The sequence below is a fragment of the Lithobates pipiens genome, unplaced genomic scaffold (assembly GCF_037356315.1).
Source record: "Lithobates pipiens isolate NorthernLeopardFrog02 unplaced genomic scaffold, aLitPip1_a1.2 Scaffold_8, whole genome shotgun sequence".
NCBI lineage: Eukaryota > Metazoa > Chordata > Amphibia > Anura > Ranidae > Lithobates > Lithobates pipiens.
In genome coordinates, this window is record NW_027507903.1 from 648,076,887 (window position 1) to 648,104,810 (window position 27,924).

Genomic DNA, 27,924 nt, shown 5'->3' on the forward strand with positions numbered 1-27,924 from the left:
GGTAGACAACCATCAAATGTCTGTCAGGACCTGGATCACCTGCTTGTGGCACTGTGCTTCTCAGAACCCGTTTTTGATACCCGTTTGTCTAGGTGCCATAAACCAGGAAATCAGACTAGACAGAAGTACAGTAAAATCACACTTGTTTAACAATAAAAATAAATAGAACAAACGTAGCCAAAACATAGCCAGAGTTCAGGAACCGGAACGGATAGTCAGACAAGCCAATTGTCAGGGAGCCGGAGATGAGCGTAGTAAAACAGCAAGCAGGATCTGGAGCCAGAAGGGATGTCAGCCAAGCAAGTCTTAACAGGAATGCAGGAGAGCATTATTACCATAAAAAAGGGAACTTATGCCGCGTACACACGGTCGAACTGTTTGACGTACTTAGTCCGTTGAAACACATTTCAGCGGACAATCCGCTCGTGTGTGGGCTTCAGCGGACTTTTTCAGCGTGCAGTCCGGAGTACTAAGAATTTCGGATTTTCCAAAAATCTGTCGTACTTTGGTTTCAGCGGACAATACGGTCGTCAGTATGCTAGTTCGACGGACTAAGAATGGCGCATGCCCAGAAAGGATTTACACGGAGGAAGGGTGCTTTGCTGTGTCTTGGACTTCCTATTTCTAGTCCCGTTGTACGTGCTGTACACGTCATCGCGCAAGCTTTCGACGGACTGTTTGTGTATCCGTGTGTGGTCAAGTCTGTTCAGTGGAAACTACGACGGATTGTCCGTCGGATTGTATGACGGACTAAGTACGCCATACAATCCGCTCGTGTGTACGCGGCATTACACTATCTATGAGAACCTTCCATTTATTATTAATTAAAGACACTTTATTTTCTGTAACTATTATTCAATATTTATATTTTTTAGCACTGCTCTTTTGGTATTTTCTTTTTTATTTTCATCTTTTGGATTTTATCATGTTTATATGAATTTAATTACTGAGTTTTCCACTGTCTCCAAGCACGTGGTATGTTACACTGCTTATTCTTCTTATCACTTATATTGTATTTATTGAAGAACTCATCACTTTATTTTTGCACACTGTTTGTGTTATCACTTAGAGCAGCGAAGCCATCTATTGATTTTTTTTTTTATTCTGGCCATTTCGTTGCTTGCAGCAACTAGTGTCTCGCCATCCTTTTTCTTTCCTTTGGTAGTGCGGGAATATCTCTTTATTTTCAGGAACAGTTAGTGACTCCACACTTAAAGTGGAAGTAAACCCTTTCATAAAACAGTTTAATTTCTGTCACGTGCTGGAAATATGTAACACTCCCATCTGTTGTACTCTCAACCAAACTGTCAAAATATCCAATGGCTGGTATCATAACTGAGCACATGTGCAGTATTATGGCAGTTGTAGATTAAACAGAGGCAAAGATGGCAGCTTCCTTGGCTGAAAACGATAGGGGGGGGGGGTTTACTTACACTTTAAGATCACCTGCAAAATCTAACCAAGTTTAATTACGAGTAATAGAGTTGAAGTCACTGGGAGATAAACAATTACCCAGAGAAGGGGCCCGACGTGAGACAGTTTTGAAACCTGTAGACAAAATCTTACTGTATATTTCATCCTCATAGACTAGAGGATAGAAATATAACATTCCATGTTCTATTACAAATGTAATTGGAATTCAAACAACACAACAGAATGTATTTTAGTTTTGAAATCTGGATTGGGATTGGAGATGAATTTGACATAAATCTAAATTTCAGAGGTAAGATATGTGTGTTCTTTCATTGGATAACATTTCCTATTCTTGTTTTATCCTGTCCAGGTGAGAACATGGCCAAGGAGCAGTCACGTCTGAGAGAAACTGGTAGGTGAAGAAGGAGCTTGCATTACTATCCAGCAACTTCTATAAATTATAATCCAAAAATTCTGTGTTTAAACAAACTAAATACATTTGCCATCTACACAGCAAGTGTTCAGAAGTATCAGTGCAGATATTCAAATAAACAAAAGAGACAAACTACCAACATATAACGATCAGTCAAAACTTTATGACCGCCCACCAAATATTGAGTAGGTCCCACTTTTGCCACCAAACAGCCCTGACCCGTGTGGGCTTGGACTCCACTAGACCATCAGTAGCAGATCATTTAAGTCCTGTAGATGCCTGATTGGATTGAGATCTGGAGAATTTGGAGGTCAAATTAACACCTCAAACTCGTTGTGTACCTCAAACCATTCTTGAACCATTTTTTCAGTGTGGCAGGGCTCATTATCCTGCTGAAAGAGGCCAATGCCTTCAGGAAATACAATTTCCATGAAGGAGTGTACTTCAATATTTAGGTAGGTGGTGCATGTCAAAGTAACATTCGCATGAATGGCAGGGGCCAAGGTTTCCCAGCAGAACATTTCCAAAAGCATCACAAAGTCTCCACCTTCTTCCCAGACGCACACGCACCCGCACCCGGCCATCCACATGATGTAAAAGAAAATGTGATTCATCAGACCAGGCCACCTTCTTCCATTGCTCTGTGGTCCAGTTCTCATAATCATGTGCCCGTTGTAGGTGCTTTTGGCTGTGGACATGGATCAGCATGGGCACCATGACCACCTTATGGCTACAATGTCCCATATACAAACTGTAATGAACATTTTTTTCTACTTTCCACATAACTTCAGGGACAACATGCTGCCTGAAATATAACACTGACTTTCACATGGCAATGTAATCAGATATTCAATGTTATTCACTTTACCCAGGGCCGTTTTTAAGGCAGGGCAAAAGGGGCAGCTGCCCTGGGCCCTGTCATTGTTGTGGGGCCCAAAGAAGCTGCTTCATACTTGCCAACTATCCTGGTTTAAATTCCCTCATGTCTTGAGGTTTTAGTCCCATACTGTGTCCCGATATCTCAGTATGAAGTGCTGCTACTAATGCTGCCCAGCTCTGCCCTATTGTTGTGTACAGATGACTCACCTGCAGACCCTGTGTTTACATCTAAATTACCAGCATTCATATGTAAATAACGGCGGCCAGCGGCATTGATATGTATATCATGCCTCCTGAGGTCATATCCACAGTAATCTCTAGCAACCAATCAACAAGCAGAAATCATGTGCTGTTACCTCTAGTAACTAATCAGTGAGCCCTGTGTGCCACAGACACGTAGTCTAGCAAACATGGGCAGGGAAGGTACATCACTTTTACTGCCCACTGGGTGAACCTTCTGACGCCCGTCAAGCATGTAACCCGTGGCACCCATGTAGATTTGGTTTTACCACCACGGATTGCATGCAGGCCTGGCTCTTCTTCTCCTCCTCCTACTCCATCCTCCTCCCTCTCCTCCTTGGCTGACTCCTCCTTTTCCACTGCTAGCGTCTCTTCCGATGCGCCGCCCAAACTCCCCAGAACCTATTTGACATGCCAGGTGAGACGTTGCCATGCTGTGCTGTGTCTGTTGTGCCTGGAAGCCAAGAGCCACACTGGCCCTGCACTCCTTTCAGCTTTGCATTCACAGGTAGATCAGGGGCTAACACCGCTCAATTTGACATTTGGTAAAGTGGTTTGTGACAACGGTGCCAATCTGCTTAGCGCATTGAAACAGGGCAAATCTTCTTATTTACGATTGCCCAACGCAATGGAACTCAACCTTCTATATGCTTGATGGGCTGCTCCAGCAGAAACGTGCAGTTAACGACTACCTGTATGAACTCTGCGGCAGAAAAGGTTCTGGGGAGCTTGGTTTTTTTTCACCGGTGGCTGATCATGCACGACGCATGCAGACTTCTGCGGCCATTTGATAAGATCACCAAACTGGTCAGTCGCAGCCATGGCACCATCAGTGACATGGTACCTTATGCCTTCTTTATGGAGCGTGCATTGCGTTGTGTCATTGATCAAGCCATGGAGGAGCAGGAGCAGGAAGATGAGGAAGTGGCAGGCTACTCTATCTGAGACAAGTCAACAGGAGTCTGAAGAGGAGTCAGAGGAGGATGGTGCCGGGCAGATGAGGAGGAGCAAGAAGAGCATGCTTTAAACCTTTCTGGGATCCCTGTTGTTGTGCGTGGATGGAGAGAGTACAACGAGGAGGACGACATTATCCTGGACGATGGGCAGGAGCCAGGCCACCACACCACTTCCGGTTTAGTGCAAATGGGGGCCTTCATGCTCCAGTGTTTTAACAGGGACCCCCGTATAAAAAGCATAAGGGTCAAGACCAGTACTGGGTGGCAACGTACTTAGACCCCAGGTACAACACAAAATGGCAGAAATGTTACCACCGTCACAGAGGGCTGTCAGAATGGAGCACTTCCAGGCCTTGCTTCAAGAAATGCTGCATTCTGCTTTTGCGTGCGCTGGCAGAGGAGGAATTCCCACTCCCAGAGAAAGAGTTGTGGGTACCAATCCAACAGCGCCTGCAAGAATAGGCCAGTTTGAAGATGTGTTGGTGACTTCTGATATGAGGTCATTCTTTCAGCCGACCCATTGACAGGTGTCACCCAGATCCAGCATCAGGGAACGCCTAGACCGACAGGTGTCCAACTACATCAGGTTAACGGCCGATGTGGACGCTTTGAGGAGTTATGAACCCCTGGACTACTGGTTGGGCAGGCTTGACCTCTGGCCAGAGCTTGCCCAATTTGCAATGGAACTGTTGGCTTGCCCCTCATCCAGTGTCCTGTCCGAAAGGATCTTCAGCGCAGCAGTGGGGATCGTGACCGATAAGCGCACTCGCCCAGCTCACGACAGTGTTGACTACCTCACATTTCTAAAAATGAATGAGGCATGGATCTCGGAGGAATTCAACACATGTGACCAGTAGACAATGTATATCTCTATAAACGATTTATTTAATTGAGCACACAGACCTTTTTTCTACATTTGGCTCACATCCTTGTACAAAAAAAGCACACCGTACTATATGCCCATACACTCCTGTTTGAAGAGGTTGTCATATTTTTGGGGCCCAGCAGCGAGTTGCTGGTATCAGTGCTGGTGTCAGTGCTCTATATCACAGTGCTGGTGTCAGTGCTCTATATCACGGTGCTGGTGTCCGTGCTCTATATCACGGTGCTGGTGTCAGTGCTCTATATCACGGTGCTGGTGTCAGTGCACTCTATCACGGTGCTGGTGTCAGTGCACTCTATCACGGTGCTGGTGTCAGTGCTCTATATCACGGTGCTGGTGTCAGTGCTCGATATCACGGTGCTGGTGTCAGTGCTCTATGTCACTGTGCTGGTGTCAGTGCTCTATGTCACGGTGCTGGTGTCAGTGCACTCTATCACTGTGCTGGTGTCAGTGCACTCTATCACGGTGCTGGTGTCAGTGCTCTATATCACGGTGCTGGTGATCATCTTCTGCACTCTCTTCATAGCCTACCCTGACCTTTCCTCTCCTCCATTGCCTTTATGCACTCCTGAGTCCTGAATTGTCAAAATTTTACATATAAAAAAAGAATGCTTGTAGTTGTCGATCCCAGATTCACTTCATACATGTATTATGTCAGTGGCCATGTGGTGGGACTATGTGTGCACAGCTAGTAATTATTTTGTGGCTGAAAATATGACCTGTAGGTTTTTAAAGTTCACCTGCCATTGAAGTCAATGGGACCCGCCGCGAACTTTGCGGTTCGCAAACTTTCGGCTGCGTTCGCGAAAACGTCCCGTTGGAAGTTCGTCCATCTCTACCCAAGGAAGCCTGCCTTTTTCCAGAAAAATATGAGGATGGCATGATGGAAGGTGGAGTGGAGGACATCTGTGAGGAGAGAGGAGAAGGAGAATTAGAAGACGAGGCTGGACGGTGAGAGCCTGGAGTGTGGCTTTGTGGGTTCCGTTGCTCCCACTGGGCTCGGTTATGGCAGCTCATGTGCCTTCTTAAGGCGGTCATCTGTAGGTGAGTGTTGGGCTTACCGCGACTTATGCGTTGACTGTAAAGATTGCAGATGGCAACACTATTGTCAGCAGTGGACACGTTAAAAAAAGCCCACACTGCGGAGCCATGTGCCGGCGTCCTGGGAGCACCAGATGTGACCATGGTTGATGCCTCGCTCCTGATACATTAGCAGTCTGCTTTGTCCCTCCTGTGCAATGTAAGTTCTTACTGCTTCTCCTCCCTATCTGCTGGTCCATATCTCCCTCTGAACTCCCCTCTTCTTGCTCTCTAGTGGGCACCCAGGTGACATCACTGGACACATCATCATCGACATCACCTTCCCCACTGCTATAATTAGAGATCTTGGAGTAAGCAGCAACAGCGGGGACCAACCTCCTCCTTGGGTTGAACCGAGTACTGTCGTCAGAGTGCAGGTTGTTGCTACCTCCTCTTCCTGATCCAATGCCAAGAGTGGCTGCGCATCGTAAATGTCTTGATATGGATCGGAAAATAATTCCTGTGACTCAAGCGGAAGGTATATGGTGGTGGTGGTGTTGGTGGTAGTGTCTTTGAGGCTGCACATAGCAGAGAGTGAAGAAGAGAGTTCAGATCGAGAGGATGAGGAGGGTGCAGAAGAGTAAAGCTGAGTGAGCCACTCAACCAAGTCTGGTGTGTCCTTTGACGTAATCGCACGCACCTTCTGCAATTTGCCACTTTGGCTCAAGCCTGTTGCTCCTGCCCTACCCCTACCACCCCTGTGAAAGGGCCCACCTCTTCCTCTGCCTGTCATTTTTAAAATGACCCTGTGACAAAAGTCTCTAGAGAAGTGCAGTATGTATGTGGAAGAAGGTATATAACATCCCGCTTCAATGTCGTTTTTGGGGGCCACTGGTCTATCACACCAGTTATAATATTTTTTTTTGTTGCGTTTGTCACTCTTTGTAGTATCGCTGCAGAACCGCTCAGCAGTCACAATGCTGCACAGTGGAAATGCACTATACTACTGTATGCTTTCTATATGTGCAAGTATTTTATACGTGTATTACACACCTATATGCTGCACACCAAATAGTACACCTATACCAGTCCTTAAAAGGGCCTTTGTGGACCTAGTAGCTAGTGATTTGCAGACTGTCCCTCAGTCCCTACACTGATAAAAGACTGATGCAAAATAGAGCAACAGTCATCAGCAGTGCACCAGCACCCTCTATATTGTACACCTATACCAGTCCTTAAAAGGACCTTTGTGAATCTAGTAGCTAGTGATTTGGAGACAGTCCCTACACTGATAAAAGACTGCTGCAGAATAGGGCAGCAGTCAGCAGCAGTGGACCAGCACCCTATATATTGTACACCTATACCAGTCCTTAAAAGGACCTTTGTGGAACTAGTAGCTAGTGATTTGCAGACCGTCCCTCAATCCCTACACTGATAAAAGACTGCTGCAGAATAGGGCAGCAGTCAGCAGCAGTGCACCATCACCCTATATATTGTACACCTATACCAGTCCTTAAAAGGACCTTTGTGGACCTAGTAGCTAGTGATTTGCAAACAGTCCCTACACTGATAAAAGACTGCTGCAGAATAGGGCAGCAGTCAGCAGCAGTGCACCAGCACCCTATATAGTGTACACCTATAACAGTCCTTAAAAGAACCTTTGTGGCCCTAGTATTAATAGCTAGCTATTGATTAAACTGACTGTCCCTGCTCCACACAGCGTCCTGTCCCTACACTGACAAAATACAGCTACAATCACCAGCATAGCAGTGCACTGAACCCTATATACTGTACTACACCTATACCAGTCCTTAAAAGGACCTTTGTTGACCTAGTAGCTAGTGATTTGCAGACTGTCCCTCAGTACCTACACTGATAAAATACTGCTGCAGAATAGGGCAGCAGTCAGCAGCAGTGCACCAGCACCCTATATACTGTACACATATGCCAGTCCTTAAAAGGACCATTGTGGATCTAGTAGTAATAGCTAGCTAGTGATTAAACTGACTGTCCCTGCTCCACACAGTGTCCTGTCCCTACACTGACAAAAGACAGCTGCAATCACCAGCACAGCAGTGCACAGAACCCTATATACTGTACTACACCTATATTAGTCCTTAAAAGGACTTTTATGGACCTAATAGCTAGTGATTTGTGTCACTACAGTCTCTCCCTGCTGCATACAGCGTCCTGTCCCTACACTGACATAAGACAGAATGTAAAATGGCTGCCAGATCAGGTCTATTTATAAGGTAGGGGGTATGTTCAATTGTCCATGTGATGAAATGTCTCAATTGGCTGTCCTGTACCCCATGATGAATGTGTCATCATGGATCAAAGTTCTTTCACACTGTAAACACATATGTCCGCTGGGCTAACAGCGGCAATAGTCTGCCAGTTTGGCGAATCGCGAACGCGCAAAATTTGACGCGAACCGACCGCCGGGCGAACAGTTCGGCCATCCCTACACATGAGGTTGGAGTATAAGATCACAGAGTGCAGTAAGGGGCATGGACATTGTACACTCCCAAATGTATGCTAAGGTCTTCAACAGGCATATCTCTGGAAGACAGTGGAGTTCGGCAGCATAGGACAGGTACGTTTTAGTAAACTTGAAGATGAATTAATGCCAGTTATCCTTCCTTTGCAGTGACAAATGAACTGAAGAAATCCAGGAATTTAAATGAAGTAGCAGGTAATTAAGGACCAGGATAAAAACTGAGTAAACATAAAAACTATGCAACCCTCTAATATGTAAATCTCCCATTCGTTCCTGTTTTTAACAGAAGGGGTAAGCACGACATTTCATCAAACTGAAGTTTGCTGTTAAAATTAGTGGATTTACATTTGACAAAGTAGCTGCAAAATTGCCCTTTAGGTTTTATATTTTCTGCAGGAAGTCAGAGCTCCATGTTCTAAATGTATTATTTATTCTCCACTGGCTGTACATTGTTCATTACAGCATTGCCCCCCCTGTGGCTCTGCAAGGAACCTTTGTCAAGCCCACAATGTTTTCTTGGCTCCTTTCCACAATAAATTACTTATTAATGGAACCTAGGACCAGTGATGTCGCTAGGGACTGGCTTTTGGGGCTATAACTCTGAATCTGAGGCCCCTAGCCCCGAGTCTCTGCAGGGGTCCCAAAAGGGAGGGGAGGTTCTCTGGGGACCCTGATGTAAGTGGGAGGCTCTCTGGGGACCCTGATGCAAGGGGGAGAGTTTCTGGGGACCATGATTTAAGGGGGAGGGTCTCTGGGGACCCTAAAGTAAGTGGGGCTCTCTGGGGATCCTGATGCAAGGAGGAGGCTCTCTGGGGACCCTGATGCAAGGGGGGGGGCTCTCTAGGGACCCTGATACAAGGGGGAGGATTTTTGGGGACCCTGATGTGAGTGGGGGGCTCTCTGGAGATATATACATATACACATGTATATTACTGTATATACATGCGTATGTCCGCTCCAAGCATAAGACTTTCTTTATTACGCTGCTATGGGCTCTAGCCCCAGATCTTTTGTAGACCTAGCAATGCCCCTGCACAGGACCATTAGAGTGTGAGATGATTGATCAATTTTTGCATATTTTTTTTTTTTAATTATTTAAATAAGTCCAACAGCAAAAAAATTTAATTGACTGGAAAAGTAAAAATAAATACTTACCTGACTGACATTTTTCGCCAGTGTCAGGTTGATTGTCAGATACTTCCAGTGAGATCCTGAGAATATTGGGTTCCCAAACAGCAAGGGAATGCTTAACCACTTCCCACCCGGCCAATGTATATATACGGCCGGGTGGGAGCCGCCTGCTCCTGATAGGACGTTCAGGAACGTCATTCAGGAGCAGCGGGATCGCGCGCGCGCGCACGCGCAGCGGCGCGATCCCGATGTGCTCGTGTCACCCAGACACGGCACATCTCAGATCGGCAGGAGGGCTCTGTGATTGGCCCTCCTGATCACATGACGGCCGTGTCCAATCACGGCCGTCATGTGATGTAAACAAACAGCCGGTTGCTAGGCAATCGGCTCTCCTCTCCTCACACGGAAGTCACCGCTGAGAAGAGGAGAGCAGAACGCTGCAGCCGGCTGATGATCAGTGAGTATGGGCTGCTTTTCACAGCTTTTTACTCACTGATCATCAGTGTAGTGTAAACACACAACACACCACACAGTGAAAACACAGTCCCCACATATGTCCCCAAAACACACATGTCCCCAAAACATACATGTCCCCAAATAATAAAAACACATGTCCCTAATAATAAAAACATGTCCCCCACATATGTCCCACTAAAATCACATGTCCCAATGATTATCTGCACACATATGTACGTGATCACCTGCACACATATGTACATGATCATTTGCGTACATATGTCCGTGATCACACAAACCAATTATTATACACTTAACGGAATTTTTTTTACCAAAAACATGTAGCAGAATACATTTTGGCTTAAATTTATGACAAAATTTGATTTTATTGGATTTCTTTTCAAATAGAAAAAAGAAAATATTGTTTTTTTCCCAAATTTCCGCTTTTTTTGCGCTTATATCGCAAAAAAAAAAAAACGGAGTCGTGAATAAATAACACCAAAATAAAGCTCTATTTGTGCGAACAAAATGATAACAATTTCATTTGGGTACAGTGTAGCATGACCGCGCAATTGTCACTGAAAGCGCTAGAGCGCTGAAAGCTGAAAATTGGGCTGGGAAGGAAGGGGGTGAAAGTGCCCTGTATTGAAGTGGTTAAATATGATACAAAAGAAAAACCCTATACAAGTCTTTGAAATTGTAAGAAGAAAATGATTTCCTAAGCTTTGTCTTAGTGAAAAACTAGCACTGACTGAGAGAATTTGGATGAAACCAGTAAGGGTCTAGCTGGGATTTAAATAACTTACACTAAACAGGAGGAGGGGGGAGCAGAGGGCAATACCAAATCACATAGGCTAAAAAAAAATGTGTACCTGCCCTAAACCATCATTAGATGTCAGTGTAGAGCAGAATAATAGTATAGTTTGACACAACAGAAACAAAAAGCATGCAAGTGGGACAGAACAGACAGCCTCAGCGATAGAGTGCTCTAGCAGCACATCATTAAATATGTAGCTGTTATTTGTTTTCTTGACAATTGGCTTGGCTTTCAGACACCAACACAGCAACAATGTCTGAACCACATCATAAAGGCCTTTTTTTCAGATAGTTTCAGCAACAACACATTTTTAATCAAGTGAAATGTGGCTGGCTTTCATCAACAGATAGAAATTGTCCAGAAGTGAGGCAGCCCCTGCCACTGGCCAATTTTTTTACACAGCTGTATCATCTTATGGCAAATTCTTTGTTAGAACACACTCTATCTGCCTGTTTCTTGTATCTCTGCATTTCCTCTGTTCTCCCAAATTAAAACTGTCCTGTCACTGGTCATTTTTTGCACAGCTGCAAGCTCTTAATTCTTGTTTGTAAAATATCTATCTATGCCCTGTATCTCTGCATTTCTTCAGTTCTCTCTGATTAAAATTGTCCTGCCACTGGTCATTTATTTTTACACAGCTGCATGTAAAGGGGCTGTCCTTTTTCATTTTTGTTTGAATAGATCTACAGTAAGTCTTGTGTATCTGCATTTAGTCATGTTCTTGCTGATTAAAACAGTTCTGTCCCTGGCTAATTTTTACACAACTGAGGGTGTTATATTTCTTAATATCTAAAATTGAATTTGGCTTTATTATACTTTATTAAGAATATGAATTCTCCAGAATTATGTGAAAGACAACTTTGAATTAATAATATCTCCAGATGGTGACATGGTGAACTGAAAAAGTAAACATTTAAAAACTATCAGGATTTTGATGGATATTGTAAATCTTATATATGCTTTTAAAGACATTTTCCTATGTAACTGATATTTTTTTTTAAAGTCTAAGATTTTCCTTCCCCCATTTCCTGTCATTAGGAGAGTAGTCTGTGTGTCTGAAGAATACCAGATGTTGAAAAGCTTGGGTATCCACTCCTTAGCCCTCACCCTTGTGAGAAACAAAAGGAGAGGTGATGTTAATAGGATAAGGGGTGTGTGTATTTCTTTTGGCGCAAATTTAGAAGCTTTGAGTTCATATAAGCAAAAGCTTGCTTGAAGACGCTCTCTTGATCGCCTACACACAGCTCTGACTACATCCATCCATCTATCTCAGCACACAGACTTCTCTTCAGCATACAAAGGGTCATTCGGCCATTTTAAAAGCCAAGCCAATAGAACACATGGTCAAAGGCTAAGAATTATTCTATCTTTGAAACGAATGAACAATACTAGAACTTTAATCATATATGAAGCAACATATTCTTTTGTATCATTATACTATTTTTGTAAGTATTATGTTTCTACTTTGGTGTGTACAATAAAACACACATTTTGATTTACGCTGACTCAGAAATAATTAAGGAAATTCGTCTCACAATCGTAATTGAGAACTAGAAATATAAGACATTTTTTTACATTGGCTCAGCCAGACAGTCAATACGGCGAAAGTTTTTTTTCTACTTCCTTCCATTGATCAGAGGGGAAAAAGGGAAGAACAGAAATTAACTTCGCAAAGATTGAAAAGAACCTAGAGAAAATTTGATCGATTGATTGTGAAAGACCGGAGAATTTCAGTCATACAGAAGTAATTTGAGTCCAGCGGGAAAACGGAAAAGTTTTATATTCGGTGAGTAGAAAATTAATATGGAATTTCTAGATGTTTTAGCAGATGAAAGTAAATTAGAATTTAGAGGTTTATCGAAACAGGTCTCTGATGCTGTTTTATGTAAATCAATGTATAATCAATGCTTTCAGGCAAATACTGACATTGAGAAGGATAGATTCTCATTAGTTAAAACAAAGAAAAAATGACGTAATGTAATGAAGCTAGTTACGGTTTTTAATACTATGATATTTGAGCCAGAAAAACAAATAATTTATGTAGTGAATCAGGCAGCAAGTCAAAGTGTAACAGAAATTGCACAAACACAGAAGTTACATATTGAACAATTATTGATTGAAAAAGTTGAATTGGAACAAAAAATGAATGCATTATTGCAATTGCTTAAAGAAAAACAAAGTCAAATAGCTTTTTTGACTCAGGAAAAGATTGAACATGAGAATATTATAAGTTTACTTAAAAAGCAATTATTGCAAGCTCAGTCTCTTGCACTGCTCAGTGTTCAACAAAAATGGATGCTCATGAACATGTGACAAAGTCAGGTGTGAGAGTTAATGATGTTGACTCAGGAATTGAAACAATGGAGTCTTCTGATGAGTCAATTGTTAGTATTTCATCAGACAATGAAAGTGGCAAGTCAATTGACTTCAATAATATTAAACAGAAATGTAAATTTCCATTGCCATATGTTCAGAGGAAAGTTTATGCAAAAAGAGCAACTCTTAAATGTTTTGTTTGCAAACGAGAGGGTCACATAGCCAGGTTTTGTGTGTTGGCTAATAATAATAACGATATACAAAAGAGGTTGTATTATCCGAAAACCATGCCAAGGCGCTATGAAGTGTATTCTGTGCGCTGGTGTAGTAATTTGGAGTATAGAGGTCATAATAATCAAACTTATTTCCCTTCTATGACCCAAATGCAAAGATTGCAAATTGAAAATAGTCCATTAAGACAGGAAAGGTATCATTATGTAGCATATAACACTGTGAAAAACAATGTTAGCAGTCCTTAAATGAACTGCATGGATGGTAAGATTTTTATGGTTGATGTTTATTTGCTATGAATAAGGTTATGATTTGAGCTTCAGAGATTTGGTTTTGACGTTTGAAATATTATTGAGGACTTTGATATATTTTTTATATTTCCAAGGATAATCCTCTGGATTATTATTTTTTATTAATTTCTCCTAGTTATGATTATTATGTTTTTTTATTTTTTTGTTTTGTTCAGGCTGAACATTGAAAGGTTTAGTTCACCTGAAAAGGAGGGTAAAAGAACAGCTTTGTACTCAATTAGCAATTGAATACATTTTCAGTTTTGTACTCAATTAGCAACTGAATACATTTTGTTTAAGACAACAGAGAGTTAGCTGTAGGCAATAGAACTACAGACACATTCAATTAGCTAAGAAACCAGATTTGTATGGGGAATTAGTGATTTCATCCTGAATGGTTAAAATTTATGTTGTGAACAAAATAGACACACAGAATTCTTAATTTGTAGAGAAACGTAAGGGGGGATATCTTTGCGTTTTTTTCTCCGGGTGTCATAGGATAATTTTTTGGTTTATGAGAACAGGATCATGACTAAAAGGGTTTTTGTGTTTCTTATACCATAACACCTACAGGTGGGATTCACTAATGATGATGCTTTAACAATTGTTGGGATGTTGATTAATCATGTTTTTTTTTTTCAGTTTGGATATAATAGCAAACTGTTCTATTCATTTTAATGGGTGTAAGTGTCAGGAACCATGAATCAGGCTGAGACAGAAGTACAAATAAATCACACTTGTTTATTAATAAAAAGGTAAATAGAAAAAAGCGTGGTCAAGCATAGCCAGAGTCCAGTAGCCAGATTGGGTAGTCAGCCAGTCCAAAGTTCATTAACCAGATTGGGTAATCAGCCAGGCCTGAAGTCAGGGATCCAAGGAGAGCAACTGCAAGCAGGATGAGAAGCCAGGAGGGATGTCAGCAAGTCAGTCTTGAAACAAACAGCAGGAGATGGTTCCTTGTGATGTGGCCAACGTGAAGGCAAAGGAGAAGTGAGATGGAAGGCTTTAAATAGGCAGGTCAGATGAGCATCATCGGGAACAGCTGGTAACTGTGAAGAGAGATGAGAGCTGGCAATTAGCGGACAGCTGAGCGGCCAGCCCAGAGGAGGAAGGGCTAAGCCAGCCCTGACAGTAAGAAATTATTCTCCTTTTGAGGTAAAAACAGGAAGGAAAATGCCATTATTTTTTTTTTGTTTTCACCTCAAAGAGAGGCAATAGAGAAGTGGTAAAAATGGTTGCAGATGTTATGCAAAAAAATGGTCCCTCTACACATTTCTAGTTGAGAAAGGAAGTTAATTCATGATAAAAAAATGTAATTGCGTTAGCTAAAAATATAAGTCTTTTATTTTACAATATGTCTTGATTAGGAGATTATTAACAAATTATGTGTATATATACTGATATGTAGTATTTGTTTTAAAGGTAAAAAAAGGATTGTATATGTTTAAAATATTTTTATACATAGTACTCATAGGCCTACCCTAAGGCCACATACACGCGCGGGGACTGTTCGCCCAACTTTGTCCGCTGAACAGTGTTTCGGCGGACAGTCCGCTCGTGTGTGGGCTTTCAGCGGACAGTTTCAGCGAACAGTCCGCTGAACAAGGTTTTTCGGAATTTCCGAAAAACTGTCCGCTGAAACTTTGTTTCAGCGAACAGTCCCCTCGTGTGTAGGCTTGTTCGTCAAACTAAGTTCCGCGCATGCTCAGAAAGGATTTACACGCCGAAAGTTATAATGCAGTGTATAGGACGTCGTATTTTTCGTCCCGTCGTACGTGCTGTTCACGTCATCGCGCACGGTTTCAGCAAACTGTTCGTTCGTCGTGTGTGGCCATGTCCGTCCATGCTAATTTTGAGCGGACTGTTTGCTGAAACTGTTTGACGGACAAAGTTGGGCGAACAGTCCCCGCGTGTGTACGCGGCCTTAGGAACTTTGGAATGAGTAACGTCCATCTTTTTTGAAAGGTGGGAGGCAAATTGCTCATTCAAAAGTCGCGGGCACTCTGTGGAACAGTATAGCCCAGCAGAGCTTTTAAGCTATCTTAAATAGGAAAAAGGAGGGAGTTGGTTTTAGGAGTAGAATCATGTAACAGGAGAGGAGACAGTCAATTACTGCAGGACACACATTCCAGGGAGATTCACTCCAGAACACACAAGACACATATACAGCATGAAGAATTGTTGTTACTTTTACACACATAAAGGATTTAAATCTTGTGTAATATTGTAAGAATAATCTATTTTTGATATTCTACAATTGATATTGTTCTTGTAACATTTTGTTATTTCGTTATTAAACCAAAATTATCTTTTGTACAAGATAAGTGGTCTGTCAAGTTGACCAAGAACGGAAAGGTTTATTTAAAATAAAATTAGATGTTGTTAGCACAAGTCTTTCCAATTCTATTTTTTATTTTCAATTATTATAAGTCATTACACATAGTTAAACAGTTTTCAAACATACATATTACTTACATACATAATAATCACATTTATTATTTTATTTCCCCCTCCCTCCCCAAAAAAAAAAAAAAAAAAAACAGAGAGGAGGAAAGGGGGAAAGGTGTACATCTAACCTCTCCCCCTCCCCCGCTCCTCTCTCTCCTCTCTCCTCCACGAGTCCCTCCCTCCCCCTTCCTCCGTCCTAGTTCCTTAATTTTTTACCAATTTCCTATGCGGTCTCCAGGGAGTCCAAACCAGGAGGCACTTTTCATATGTATCTTTTTCTTGTGCTAAGAGTGTCTCCATTCTCTCTATATTATCCATTTCTAGAGCCCATTCATTTATTGTAGGCGACTGGGTTGATCGCCAGTGCCGCGGTATCACAGTTCTTGCCGCCGTCAACCAGTGTCCTAAAATATTCTTTTTAACATTTTTATATGTTCTTGGTAACATAGAGAGAAGGGTGATTTGTGGTGTATTTGGAATTACCTCCCCAGTAACTGTTGTATATAATTGCATAAGCTTTCCCCAAAATCTAAAAATTAGGGGGCATTCCCACCAAATATGGAGCAATGTGCCCTTGTCTCTATGGCATCGCCAACATATATCTGATTTTTCTGGGTATATACGGTGGAGTGTCACTGGGCTCCAGTGCCATCTTGAGAGTATTTTATAATTCGTCTCTTGTGCTTTAATTGACGGTGATAGACAGTGAGCAAAATTAAATGCCTTCTCCCATTCCCCAACCTCAATTTGAGCGTTGATCTCATTAACCCATCTATTTATATATTCTGGGGGCTCCGGGTGATTTTTAATAATAAACATCTTATACAGTACTGATATAACATGATTTGGTTTTTGATCTTGTGTCAGGATAGTTTCAAGTTGTGTTAAATCTCTACCCAGAGACTTACTGAATTGTGCACCAGAATGACCGCAACTGCCAAAACTCCAACATTTGCATAAGTGATGGTCGCTGTCTGGGGAATAAATTTAATAAAGACGGAATTGTCCCCTGGCATAAAATATTACTCAATCTATAATGGGATTCCCTATTCCATATGAGAAAACTTGTCCTATTTAATGCCGGTGGAAATAGAGGATTGCCAAATAAAGGTGTCATAGGTCCTACATAGGAGGAAAGTTCCAATTTTATAGCTGTTTTGCCCCATATATTCAACACATGGGATGTGAGGGAAGGCATAGATTCTAACAGTTCTCGATTTAAATTACTATCAGACAAGTCTAACCATGGCAATACCTTTAAATCCAATTGATTCAACCCTTGTTCTATTTTTACCCATTGTTTGGTTTCCGAGCAATAAAACCAGTCCACCAGTCTAGTCAAAACAGCCGAGACATAGTAATAATATAGATCAGGTGCACCCGCACCTCCTTTAGTTTTTGGTAATGATAATAATTTCTTTTGTAATCTTGGTTTTTTATGTCCCCAAATAAATTTTGTAAACGCCGATTGTAAAGTGGTAAAAAATGATCTAGGGACACCAATTGGGATAGTTTGAAAAAGGTACAAAAACCGCGGTATTATATCCATTTTTAATATATTAATTCTCCCAAACCATGAGTATTGCTTAACATCATATTTTTTTAGATCTTGTAAGGTACGTTGCAGAAGAGGAACATAGTTCATTGAGTATAAATGATTTGAGTCCGGGGTAAATTTAACACCTAAATATTTTACAGCTGTAGAGCAAATCCTAAACTTAAAATTAGCTCTCAACATTGCAACCTGTTCGGGTACGAGCGACACATTAAGGATTTCTGATTTTGATACATTTACTTTAAAATTGCTCAGTTTCCCAAACCGCTGGAATTCAGACAAAACAGAGGGAATTGCAATGTGTTTATTAGTGATATAAAGTAATAGATCATCAGCAAACAAAGCCATTTTTATTTCCCTCTGTTTTATCTGAACACCAGAAATGTAAAAGTTCTGTCTAATAGCCGTCGCTAAATATTCCATTACTATAACATAGAATAAAGGGGATAACGGGCATCCCTGGCGAGTACCATTTTGTATATTAAAACTAGTTGTCAATGAACCATTAATTTTTATTCTAGCTACCGGTTTAGTATATAATGCCATGATCTTATGGAATATATTTGACCCCAATCCTATTTGCATTAAAGAATGTTTAAGGAAGGGCCATCCCACCCGATCAAATGCCTTTTCTGCATCAACTGAAAGAAGGCATACTGGAATTTTAGCCCTTTGTGCATAGTTCATCAACAAAAAGTTTTGATCGTGTTGTCGCGTGCTTCTCTACTTTGAATGAATCCTACCTGATCTGTATGTATTAAGCTTGGAAGAAGTGGTTGAAGACGGAGTGCAATCAGTTTAGCATATATCTTTAAATCTATCCCAATCAACGATATGGGTCGATAACTGGAGCAAAGTGTTAAATCCTTTTCTGGTTTGGGAATTAAAGTAATATGAGATTCCAAAGTCTGTGTTGGAAATTGATTCGTAAAAGAGATAGAATTAAACACTTGGAGCATAAACGGGGCTATATGTTCTCTAAACGTCTTATAAAATTTTGATGTAAACCCGTCAGGACCTGGACTCTTATTTGTTGGAGTATTGGCAATTACTTCTAGTAGTTCTTCAAGTGAGAATGGAGAATCCAAAGATTCCCTAGTAACAGTATCTATTGTCGGAATAGCGTTTTCCCGTACATATTCCCCAATAATATTGTCTCCAACTCCCCTATCCTCCAATAATGATGATGGAGTCAAATTATAGAGGGCTGAGAAGTATTCCCTAAAAATTTGTTGAAGCTCATGTGGATCAGATGTCAATTCTCCTGATGATTTTTTTATACTTGGTATAAAAGTCTGTGATTGACGTGGGTGTAACATATCAGCCAACATTTTCCCACACTTATTCTCAAATCTATATCTTCCCACTGCACGTCTTTGTTGGTATGAGCTCTGAGATGATTTGAATAGCTGTAATAGAGATATCCTTGTAGAGAAAATATTGGCTGATATATCTGGAGAACAGTGGGCTTTATGTCGAGTTTCCAAAGAATGAAGTTTTAATAACATATTTTCGATAATTTTTGATTTTTCTTTTTTAAGATGAGAACCATGTTGAATAAACACCCCTCTTATTACTGCCTTTAAGGCCTCCCATTTCAAGGGTAAGGCAGTTTCATCCTGTTCATGATCGGAAATAAAATTATCAATCACCTCCACAATTGCTTTACGACAGATTTGATCTTGCATAAGTGTATCATTCAAACGCCACGACCAATTGGTACCCTGAGTCTGAGGGGGTGCTATTGTTAAAAATACTGGTGAATGGTCGGGCCAAATGAATGATCCGATTTCTATAGAAGGGTTCCATTCCAATAATTTAGGACCAGTTAAAAAGAAGTCTATTCTACTATATGTTTTATGTGCTAGAGAAAAATATGTATAGTTACGATCTTTAGGGTTTAGGGTCCGCCAAAGATCCATCAACCTATGTTCAAAAAGTTTGTTTTTAAGTGCCCTCAAATGAGAATATGAAATATTTGATCGTTGAGCTGACGTATCTAGTGATGGATCTAAAACTAGGTTAAAATCTCCTCCCACAATAACCGTACCTTCTGCAAAATCTGCTAGAAGGCCAAGATAACTCGCGATTGTCTTAGTTTGATCATAATTTGGAATATAAAAGTTTGCAATTGTGAAAATTTTATCCCACAATCGGATTTTGAGGAACAGATATCTTCCATTTAAATCAGCTCTACATTCCAAATTCTGAACTGGTAGACGCTTATGAAAAGCAATAGAGACCCCTCTTGCTTTTGAGCTCGACATAGTGCTATGGAACCATTGCGAATAGTGTTAGCACAAGTCTAAGACAGAAAGAAAATGGAGATTAAAGAATTGTCACATGTGAGGTCACACCCAGAGATGGTGAGATGTACGTTACAGGCGGAGCTAAAGTTTCAGGAGTTGGAACATGGAAAAGTAATTGACAAGGTCCATTTGACATTTTGGATGTTCAAGGGGTACAAATACCTTCTCAGTTCAGTGAAAAAAACGTATGTAGAAATAAAAATGTGGGTATAACAAATTGTATATGTTGAGATAACAAATGCTGCATTCCTTTTTTCAGGAATTAATTATAAAAATCTAACCTGAAGGAATCATGGATCCCAAAGGGAAGAAAAGATGTCAGTTCAACAAAAGAAAAGTGTTACAGAGAGAAAATGTATCATCTTTTCCCTAGTGACAATTTTATCTGTGGTAAAATATATCACAAACTGTTCCAGCTATGCAGACGTTAACAGGATTGAAGAATTATACAACAAAAATCTTGCATTATTCAGAAATAAAAGAGATGTAGACACTGATATCAATACAGATGAACTAAAAAATAAGAACACTGATATCATTACAAAGGACAAAAATGAGAGAGTTATTGATATTAATGCATATGACAAAAATCATAATTTTAGAGATGTTGATATTAATACAGCAGAAGATTTGTATGTATTTGTATGTGTAGGACAGGGATATGATTTCTGTTTGCAATTGTTTCATTCACAGCAATAATATTGAAATCTATAATAATAATTATATAATAATAATAATAATAATAATAATAATAATAGTAATATTGAAATCAAAGTTAAAATAGAATCCAAACTGTTGGCACTGTAATGACACCCAGGGATCTTTTCTGCACCTCTGGTGGTCTTGTCCGAAAATTCAGCCCTTCTGAACCAAAATACATGACATAATCCAAGCAGTTACCACACTAGATTTAGAATTCTCACCCACCCAATTCCTACTGCACCACTCTATTTCACCCAATAGATTATACTTCCAATCCCTCGCCATGCACATGGTCAATGCAGCCAGACAATGCATCCCTCTGAAATGGAAATCCCCGACTATCCCTACTGTACAAGAATGGCTTCAGCGCATTGTTCATATAATGACCATAGAAAACTTAATCCATCAAGCCAAAGACACGCCAGCAAAATTCACCAATACTTGGTCATGCTGGATCCACTTTATGTCTACTGACACCTTTAAACAATATACGATGACTTGATTCACACAAAGTTGCTTTTCAATTAATCGGATATCCCACTGGGTCTGTCTACTCAGCTATAAGCATCCCTATCTCCACACCCCCCATCCTTCTGACCTTTGTCTCCCTTCCCAATATCATACCCTATCCTCCCATACACAATAACTGACTCCTTTCTCAAGCTGAGACCCCCCATTTTCTTTATATAACTACCTGGCACCACTGTCTGGTAGCTATCCCACCATCCCCGGCAGCGGGGACAAAAATTGCACACGTTTGTACACCTGTATTGGTTTATTGCCATGCAAGATTGTACTGGACCATGTACCTTTTTTTTTTTTTTCCACGTTCACTTATTTACATTGTACAATTATCATTGACTGCCTTAACATATGTATACGTGCTTTCATGTATTTTCACTTGCTGTTAACTTTGACTTTGTACCCTATTTGTATACATTTTCAATAAAAATTATCTTAAAAAAAAAAAAAAAAAAAAAGATAGAATCCAAAACAAATTTTGTTAAAATGCAGGGATATTATAGACTAAACAACCAAATCTGAACTTTTGAATGTAATATATTCTTGAGGAGTTTCTGGTCTATATATTTAAAAGGTAATGATTCAACAATGTGGTCTGGAGATGTTACGAATACTATGCCAAGATCTGGGAAAATACTTTATCCCTTTAGATAAATTTTATTACCTTTTTCAAAGTTTCATGAAGATATTAGATCCAAAACATTTAAATATAATTGGAGATGAAAAAGGGGATGTTGTAAGAACATGGGATTTTAAAGTAACAAGAACATTTACTCAAATAAGGGTCAAAATTGATATTTCTATAGTTGATAGGATTGTTCCAGAAATTAATATTTTCCCACAATCTTTGAAAATGATGGAAGATAAAGATAATTTGCATTTGATATGTAATACAAAAATATCTTTACCTCGAAATTCATTGTTAACTTAGAAAAGGAATGCTGCATTTTTGGGTAGTTTTCTTTACAGTTCTACTATCATAATTCATAAAGGAATTTTTGGTAGTGTGAATTGGATCAATTATACATTTGTTTATCAGCAAATGAGAGTATCTTTGAATTAAACTGGTATATATGAATGTTGCATATCAATAGGAAATTATCCGGTGAAATGTGCTAAGGCAAGTGTTATTGTTATGTCTCCAAAGAAACCTCCATGTGTTAATAAGAAAAGTTTCTCTGCAACTCCTTTTCAGATTAACCATTTCCAATCCAAAACTCTTTTGAGAGAAGGAAAGTTTGTCATTATTTTGTGGAACTTTAATGTTTTCAGAATGGAAAATTTCTACAAGGTTTCCACAATGTCAAGGACATTTGGTTAATATGGAATTGGGTATTAAGAGATGGTTTGGAATTAATAATAGAAATTATAACAGAAATAAGCGTGGTGTTGTTGAATGTATTTTAGGAGGGATTGGCACAATCGGGAGTATAACAAATAGTATGGATATTAATACTTAAAAGTCTGATCTAGAAACCGCTGGTTTAGTAGGGAGTAATGGTATTAAAATATAAAAACATTTAAATCAGATTTTAGAATATGGTTATTAAAACAGCTAATATCATGGGTCCATCTATTTTACATCTTCAAAATATTACTCTTGATTTGATGATAAGTGAACCACATTCTCATATAGCCAGAGCATGCTTAGAGATTTAGACTGAATATTCCACTAATTTTAAAATAATTGCGCAAGCATTTCAGAGTGGAATAACTCCTCTTGGCATTTTACAGAATTTACCCAGAGAATATGTATATGCTATAAATCATACAGATTTATGGGTAAATAAATGGATAGGATGCAAACAGGATGTATATTATAGTTCTTCTATGATTCCAATAGCCAGAAAAGAACAAATTTTGGTTCCAATCACTGTTTTGGGATTACCTGTCAGCAATACACAATTATTATACTATAAATTACAGTATACAGATTTTGTATTTAACAATGAAAATTCTGAATTAGAACAATTAGATCTGTCATCATGTTTTCTGAATTAATTACTCGTGTAGATAAAAAGAAGGTTTGTTTTCAGTTTATGTCAGATACAGAAAGGGTTAAAAAAAATTATCTTCTTGTACAAATACAGAAAATCTAAATCAAGGTTTGTATTGTATAGAAGGAGACATTGTTGCAATAAGTGTTAATGGGTTGAGAACAAATTTAACAAATATGTTTATGAAAAATATTAGCACTCTTCCTACTCAATATTTCCCAAATAGATGAATTTCCATGGGAAAAATGGGCAAATATAATTCAAAAGGATAAAGGTTTATTAATAGCTTTGTCTAAGGAATTGCAGAATGCAGAAGTATTGTTTAAACATGAACAAGGTCATTTGAGAGAAATATCACATCAATGGTCAGAATTTTCATGAAGTAATTGGTGGAAAAAATTCAGTAATACTGTATCAATTTGGGGAAAAACTTTTATAACTTCAGCAACAGGAAATATTTTATCACATCCTATTGTTATTCTTTTTATTATTATTATGTTATTCCTTATATTCCAGTTATGTTTGATATTTAGTAGGGATGGCCGAACTGATCGCCCAGTGGTCAGTTCGCGGGAAATTTTGAGTGTTCGCGATTCGCTTGTTCGGGGGACTATTGCCACTGTTCGCCCGGCGGACATATGTGTTTACAGTGTGAAAGAACTTTGACCCATGATGACACATCCATCATGGGGTACAGGACAGCCAATTGAGACATTTCAGCACATGGACAATTGGACATTCCCCCTACCTTATAAATAGACCTGATCTGGCGGCCATTTTACATTCTGTCTTATGTCAGTGTAGGGACAGGGCGCTGTGTGGAGTAGGGAGAGACTGTAGTGACACAAATCGCTAGCTATTAGGTCCACAAAAGTCATTTTAAGGACTGGTATATGTATAGTACAGTATATAGGGTTCTGTGCACTGCTGTGCTGGTGATTGCAGCAGTCTTTTGTCAGTGTAGGGACAGGACGCTGTGTGGAGCAGGGGCAGTCAGTTTAATCACTAGCTAGCTATTACTACTAGGTCCACAAAGGTCCTTTTAAGGACTGGTATAGGTGTACTATATATAGGGTGCTGGTGCATTGCTGTGCTGCAGATTACTGCTCGTTTCTGCAGCTGTCTTTTATCGTTGTAGGGACTGAGGGACAGTTTGCAAATCACTAGCTACTAGGTCCACAAAGGTCCTTTTAAGGACTGGTATAGGTGTACTATTTGGTGTGCAGTATATAGCTGTGTAATACACGTATAAAATACTTGCACATATAGAAAGCATTGTATAGTGCATTTCCACTGTGCAGGATTGTGACTGCTGATTGTTTCTGCAGCGATACTACAAAGAGTGACAAAGGCAATAAAAAAAAAGTATTATAACTGGTGTTATAGACCAGTGGTCCCCAAAAACAACAGATTGAAGCGGGTGTTTTATACCTTCTTCCACATACATACTGCACTTCTCTAGAGACATTTGTCACAGGGTAATTTAAAAAATGACAGGCAGAGGAAGAGGCAGGCCCTTCCGCAGGGGAGGTAGGGGTAAGGCAGGAGCAACAGGCTTGAGCCAAAGTGGCAAATTGCAGAAGGTGCGTGCGATTACGTCAAAGGACACACCAGACTTAGTTGAGTATCTCACTCAGCCTTCCTCTTCTGCACCCTCCTCATCCTCTCGATCTGCACCCTCTTCTTCACTCTCTGCTGTGTGCACCCCCAAAAGACACTACCACCAACACCACCACCACCACCATATACCCTAAGCTTGAGTCACAGGAATTATTTTCTGATCCATATCAAGACACTTCCGCAGCCACTCTTGGCATTGGATCAGGAAGAGGAGGTAGCAACAACCGCCACTCAGCAGTCTGATGACAGTACCCAGATCAGCCCAAGGAGGAGGTTGGTCCCCGCTGTTGCTGCCTACTCCGAGATCTCTAATTATAGTGGTGGGGAAGGTGACCTCGATGATGACGTGTCTAGTGATGTCACATGGGTGCCCACAAGAGAGGAAGAGGGGGGGAGTTCAGAGGGAGATATGGACCAGCAGATAGGGAGGAGAAGCAGGCGAAACTTAGATTGCACAGAAGGGACAAAGCAGACTGCTAATGTATCAGGAGCGAGGCATCAACCATGTACGGTCACATCTGGCGCTCCCAGGATGCCCGCACATGACTCCGCAGTGTGTTTTTTTTTAACGTGTCCGCTGCTGACAATAGTGTTGCCATCTGCAATCTTTGCAGTCAAAGCATAAGTCGCGGTAAGCCCAACACTCACCTAGGGATGACCGCCTTAAGAAGGCACATGAGCTGCCATCACCAAGCCCAGTGGGAGCAACAGAACACACAAAGCCACACTCCAGGCTCTCACCGTCCAGCCTCGTCTTCTATTTATCCTTCTCCTCTCTCCTCACAATTGTCCTCCACTCCACCTTCCATCATGCCATTCTCACATTTTTTTGCAAAAAGGCAGTCTTCCATGGGCCTAATGTTCGAGCGTAAAAAAAATGATGATGCCAGATAACCCTCTTGCCCAACGGTTGACGGCTGGCTTGTCAGAACTGATAGCCCGCCAACTACTGCCATATAAACTGGTGGACTCGGAGGCCTTTGAAAATTTGTGCCCATTGGAACACAACAATGGAAGGCCCCAGGAAGGAAGTATTTCTCACAGAAGTGCATCCCAGAGCTATATGGCCATGTTCAGCGGCAAGTGAATGTGTCTCTGGCACACAGTGTCGGTGCCAAGATACATCTGACAACAGACACGGGGTCTAGCAAACACAGGCAGGGAAGGTATATCACTTTTACTGCCCACTGGGTGAACCTTCTGACGCCCGTCAAGCATGTAACCCGTGGCACCCATGTAGATTTGGTTTTACCGCCACGAATTGCATGCAGGCCTGGCTCTTCTTCTCCTCCTCCTACTCCATCCTCCTCCCTCTCCTCCTCGACTGACTCCTCCTTTTCTGCTGCTAGCGTCTCTTCTGCTGCACTGCCCAAGCTCCCCATAACCTATTTGACATGACAGGTGAGACGTTGCCATGCTGTGCGGCATCTGTTGTACCTGAAAGCCAAGAGCCACACTGGCCCTGCACTCCTTTCAGCTTTGCATTCACAGGCAGATCAGTGGCTAACATCGCTCAATTTGACAGTTGGTAAAGTGGTGTGTGCCAATCTGCTTAGCGCATTGAAACAGGGCAAAATTACGCATGTGTACACGGTGCTGGTGTCAGTGCACTCTATCACGGTGCTGGTGTCAGTGCTCTCTATCACGGTGCTGGTGTCAGTGCACTCTATCACGGTGCTGGTGTCAGTGCTCTATATCACAGTGCTGGTGTCAGTGCACTCTATCACGGTGCTGGTGTCAGTGCTCTCTATCACGGTGCTGGTGTCAGTGCTCTATATCACGGTGCTGGTGTCAGTGCTCTATATCACGGCGCTGGTGTCAGTGCACTCTATCTCGGTGCTGGTGTCAGTGCTCTATATCACGTGCTGGTGTCAGTGCACTCTATCTCGGTGCTGGTGTCAGTGCACTCTATCATGCTGCTGGTGTCAGTTCTCTATATCACGGTGCTGGTGATCATCTCCTGCACCCTCTTCATAGCCTACCCTGACCTCTCCTCCATTGCCTTCATGCACTCCTGAGTCCTGAATTGTCAAAATTTCACAGATAAAAAAACAATGCTTGTAGTTGTCGATCCCAGATTCACTTCATACTTGTGTTATGTCAGTGGCCATGTGGTGAGACTATGTGTGCACAGCTAGTAAGTATTTTGTGGCTGAAAATATGACCTGTCATTTTTTTAAAGTTTGCCTGCCATTGCAGTCAATGAGGCCCGCCGCGAACGTTACGGTTCGCAAACTTTTGCCCGTGTTCGCGGTTCACGTTCGCGAAACATCCCGTCGGAAGTTCGCCCATCTCTAATATTTAGAATGAAAAAATTATATTATCGAATTAGAAGTGAAATTAGGAAAGGAGCTGATTTATTGCAAAATAAGCTTAAAAGGAGAATGGGTTTCGGAGTTACGGATTCAGTTACACATGACCCACATGTTATTGGATCAAAGTCTGCGTGATTGTGACATGAATGTTTGAATGGACTAATATTTGAAAATATGATTAGTATTCATATTTCAAAGGGGAATGTTATATTCGTAATGCCTAAAATTTTAATTTGGCTTTATTATACTTTATTAAGAATATGAATTCTCCAGAATTGTGTGAAAGACAACTTTGAATTAATAATATCTCCAGATGGTGACATGGTGAACTGAAAAAGTAAACATTTAAAAACTATCAGGATTTTGATGGATATTGTAAATCTTATATATGCTTTTAAAGAAATTTTCCTATGTAACTGATATTTTGTTTAAAGTCTAAGATTTTCCTTCCCCCATTTCCTGTCATTAGGAGAGTAGTCTGTGTGTCTGAAGAATACCAGATGTTGAAAAGCTCGGGTATCCACTCCTTAGCCCTCACCCTTGTGAGAAACAAAAGGAGAGGTGATGTTAATAGGATAAGGGGTGTGTGTATTTCTTTTGGCACACATTTAGAAGCTTTGAGTTCATATAAGCAAAAGCTTGCTTGAAGACGCTCTCTTGATCGCCTACACACAGCTCTGACTACATCCATCCATCTATCTCAACACACAGACTTCTCTTCAGCATACAAAGGGTTATTCGGCCATTTTAAAAGCCAAGCCAATAGAACACTTGGTCAAAGGCTAAGAATTCTTCTATCTTTGAAATGAATGAACACTACTAGGACTCTAATCATATATGAAGCAACATATTCTTTTGTATCATTATACTATTTTTGTAAGTATTATTCTT

At 40.7% G+C, this 27,924-nt stretch overlaps 1 protein-coding gene across 1 annotated transcript in view; it reads left to right on the forward strand.

Annotated features, from left to right (window-relative positions):
* The window catches only part of LOC143962458 (uncharacterized), a 189,382-nt gene that overhangs the window by 38,376 nt on the left and 123,082 nt on the right, over window positions 1-27,924 (forward strand). Inside the window, exons 5-6 of the mRNA XM_077471729.1 lie at window positions 1,784-1,825; window positions 8,475-8,519. Of these exons, the coding sequence (XP_077327855.1) occupies window positions 1,784-1,825; window positions 8,475-8,519 (87 nt within the window). The remainder of the gene's footprint in view (window positions 1-1,783; window positions 1,826-8,474; window positions 8,520-27,924) is intronic.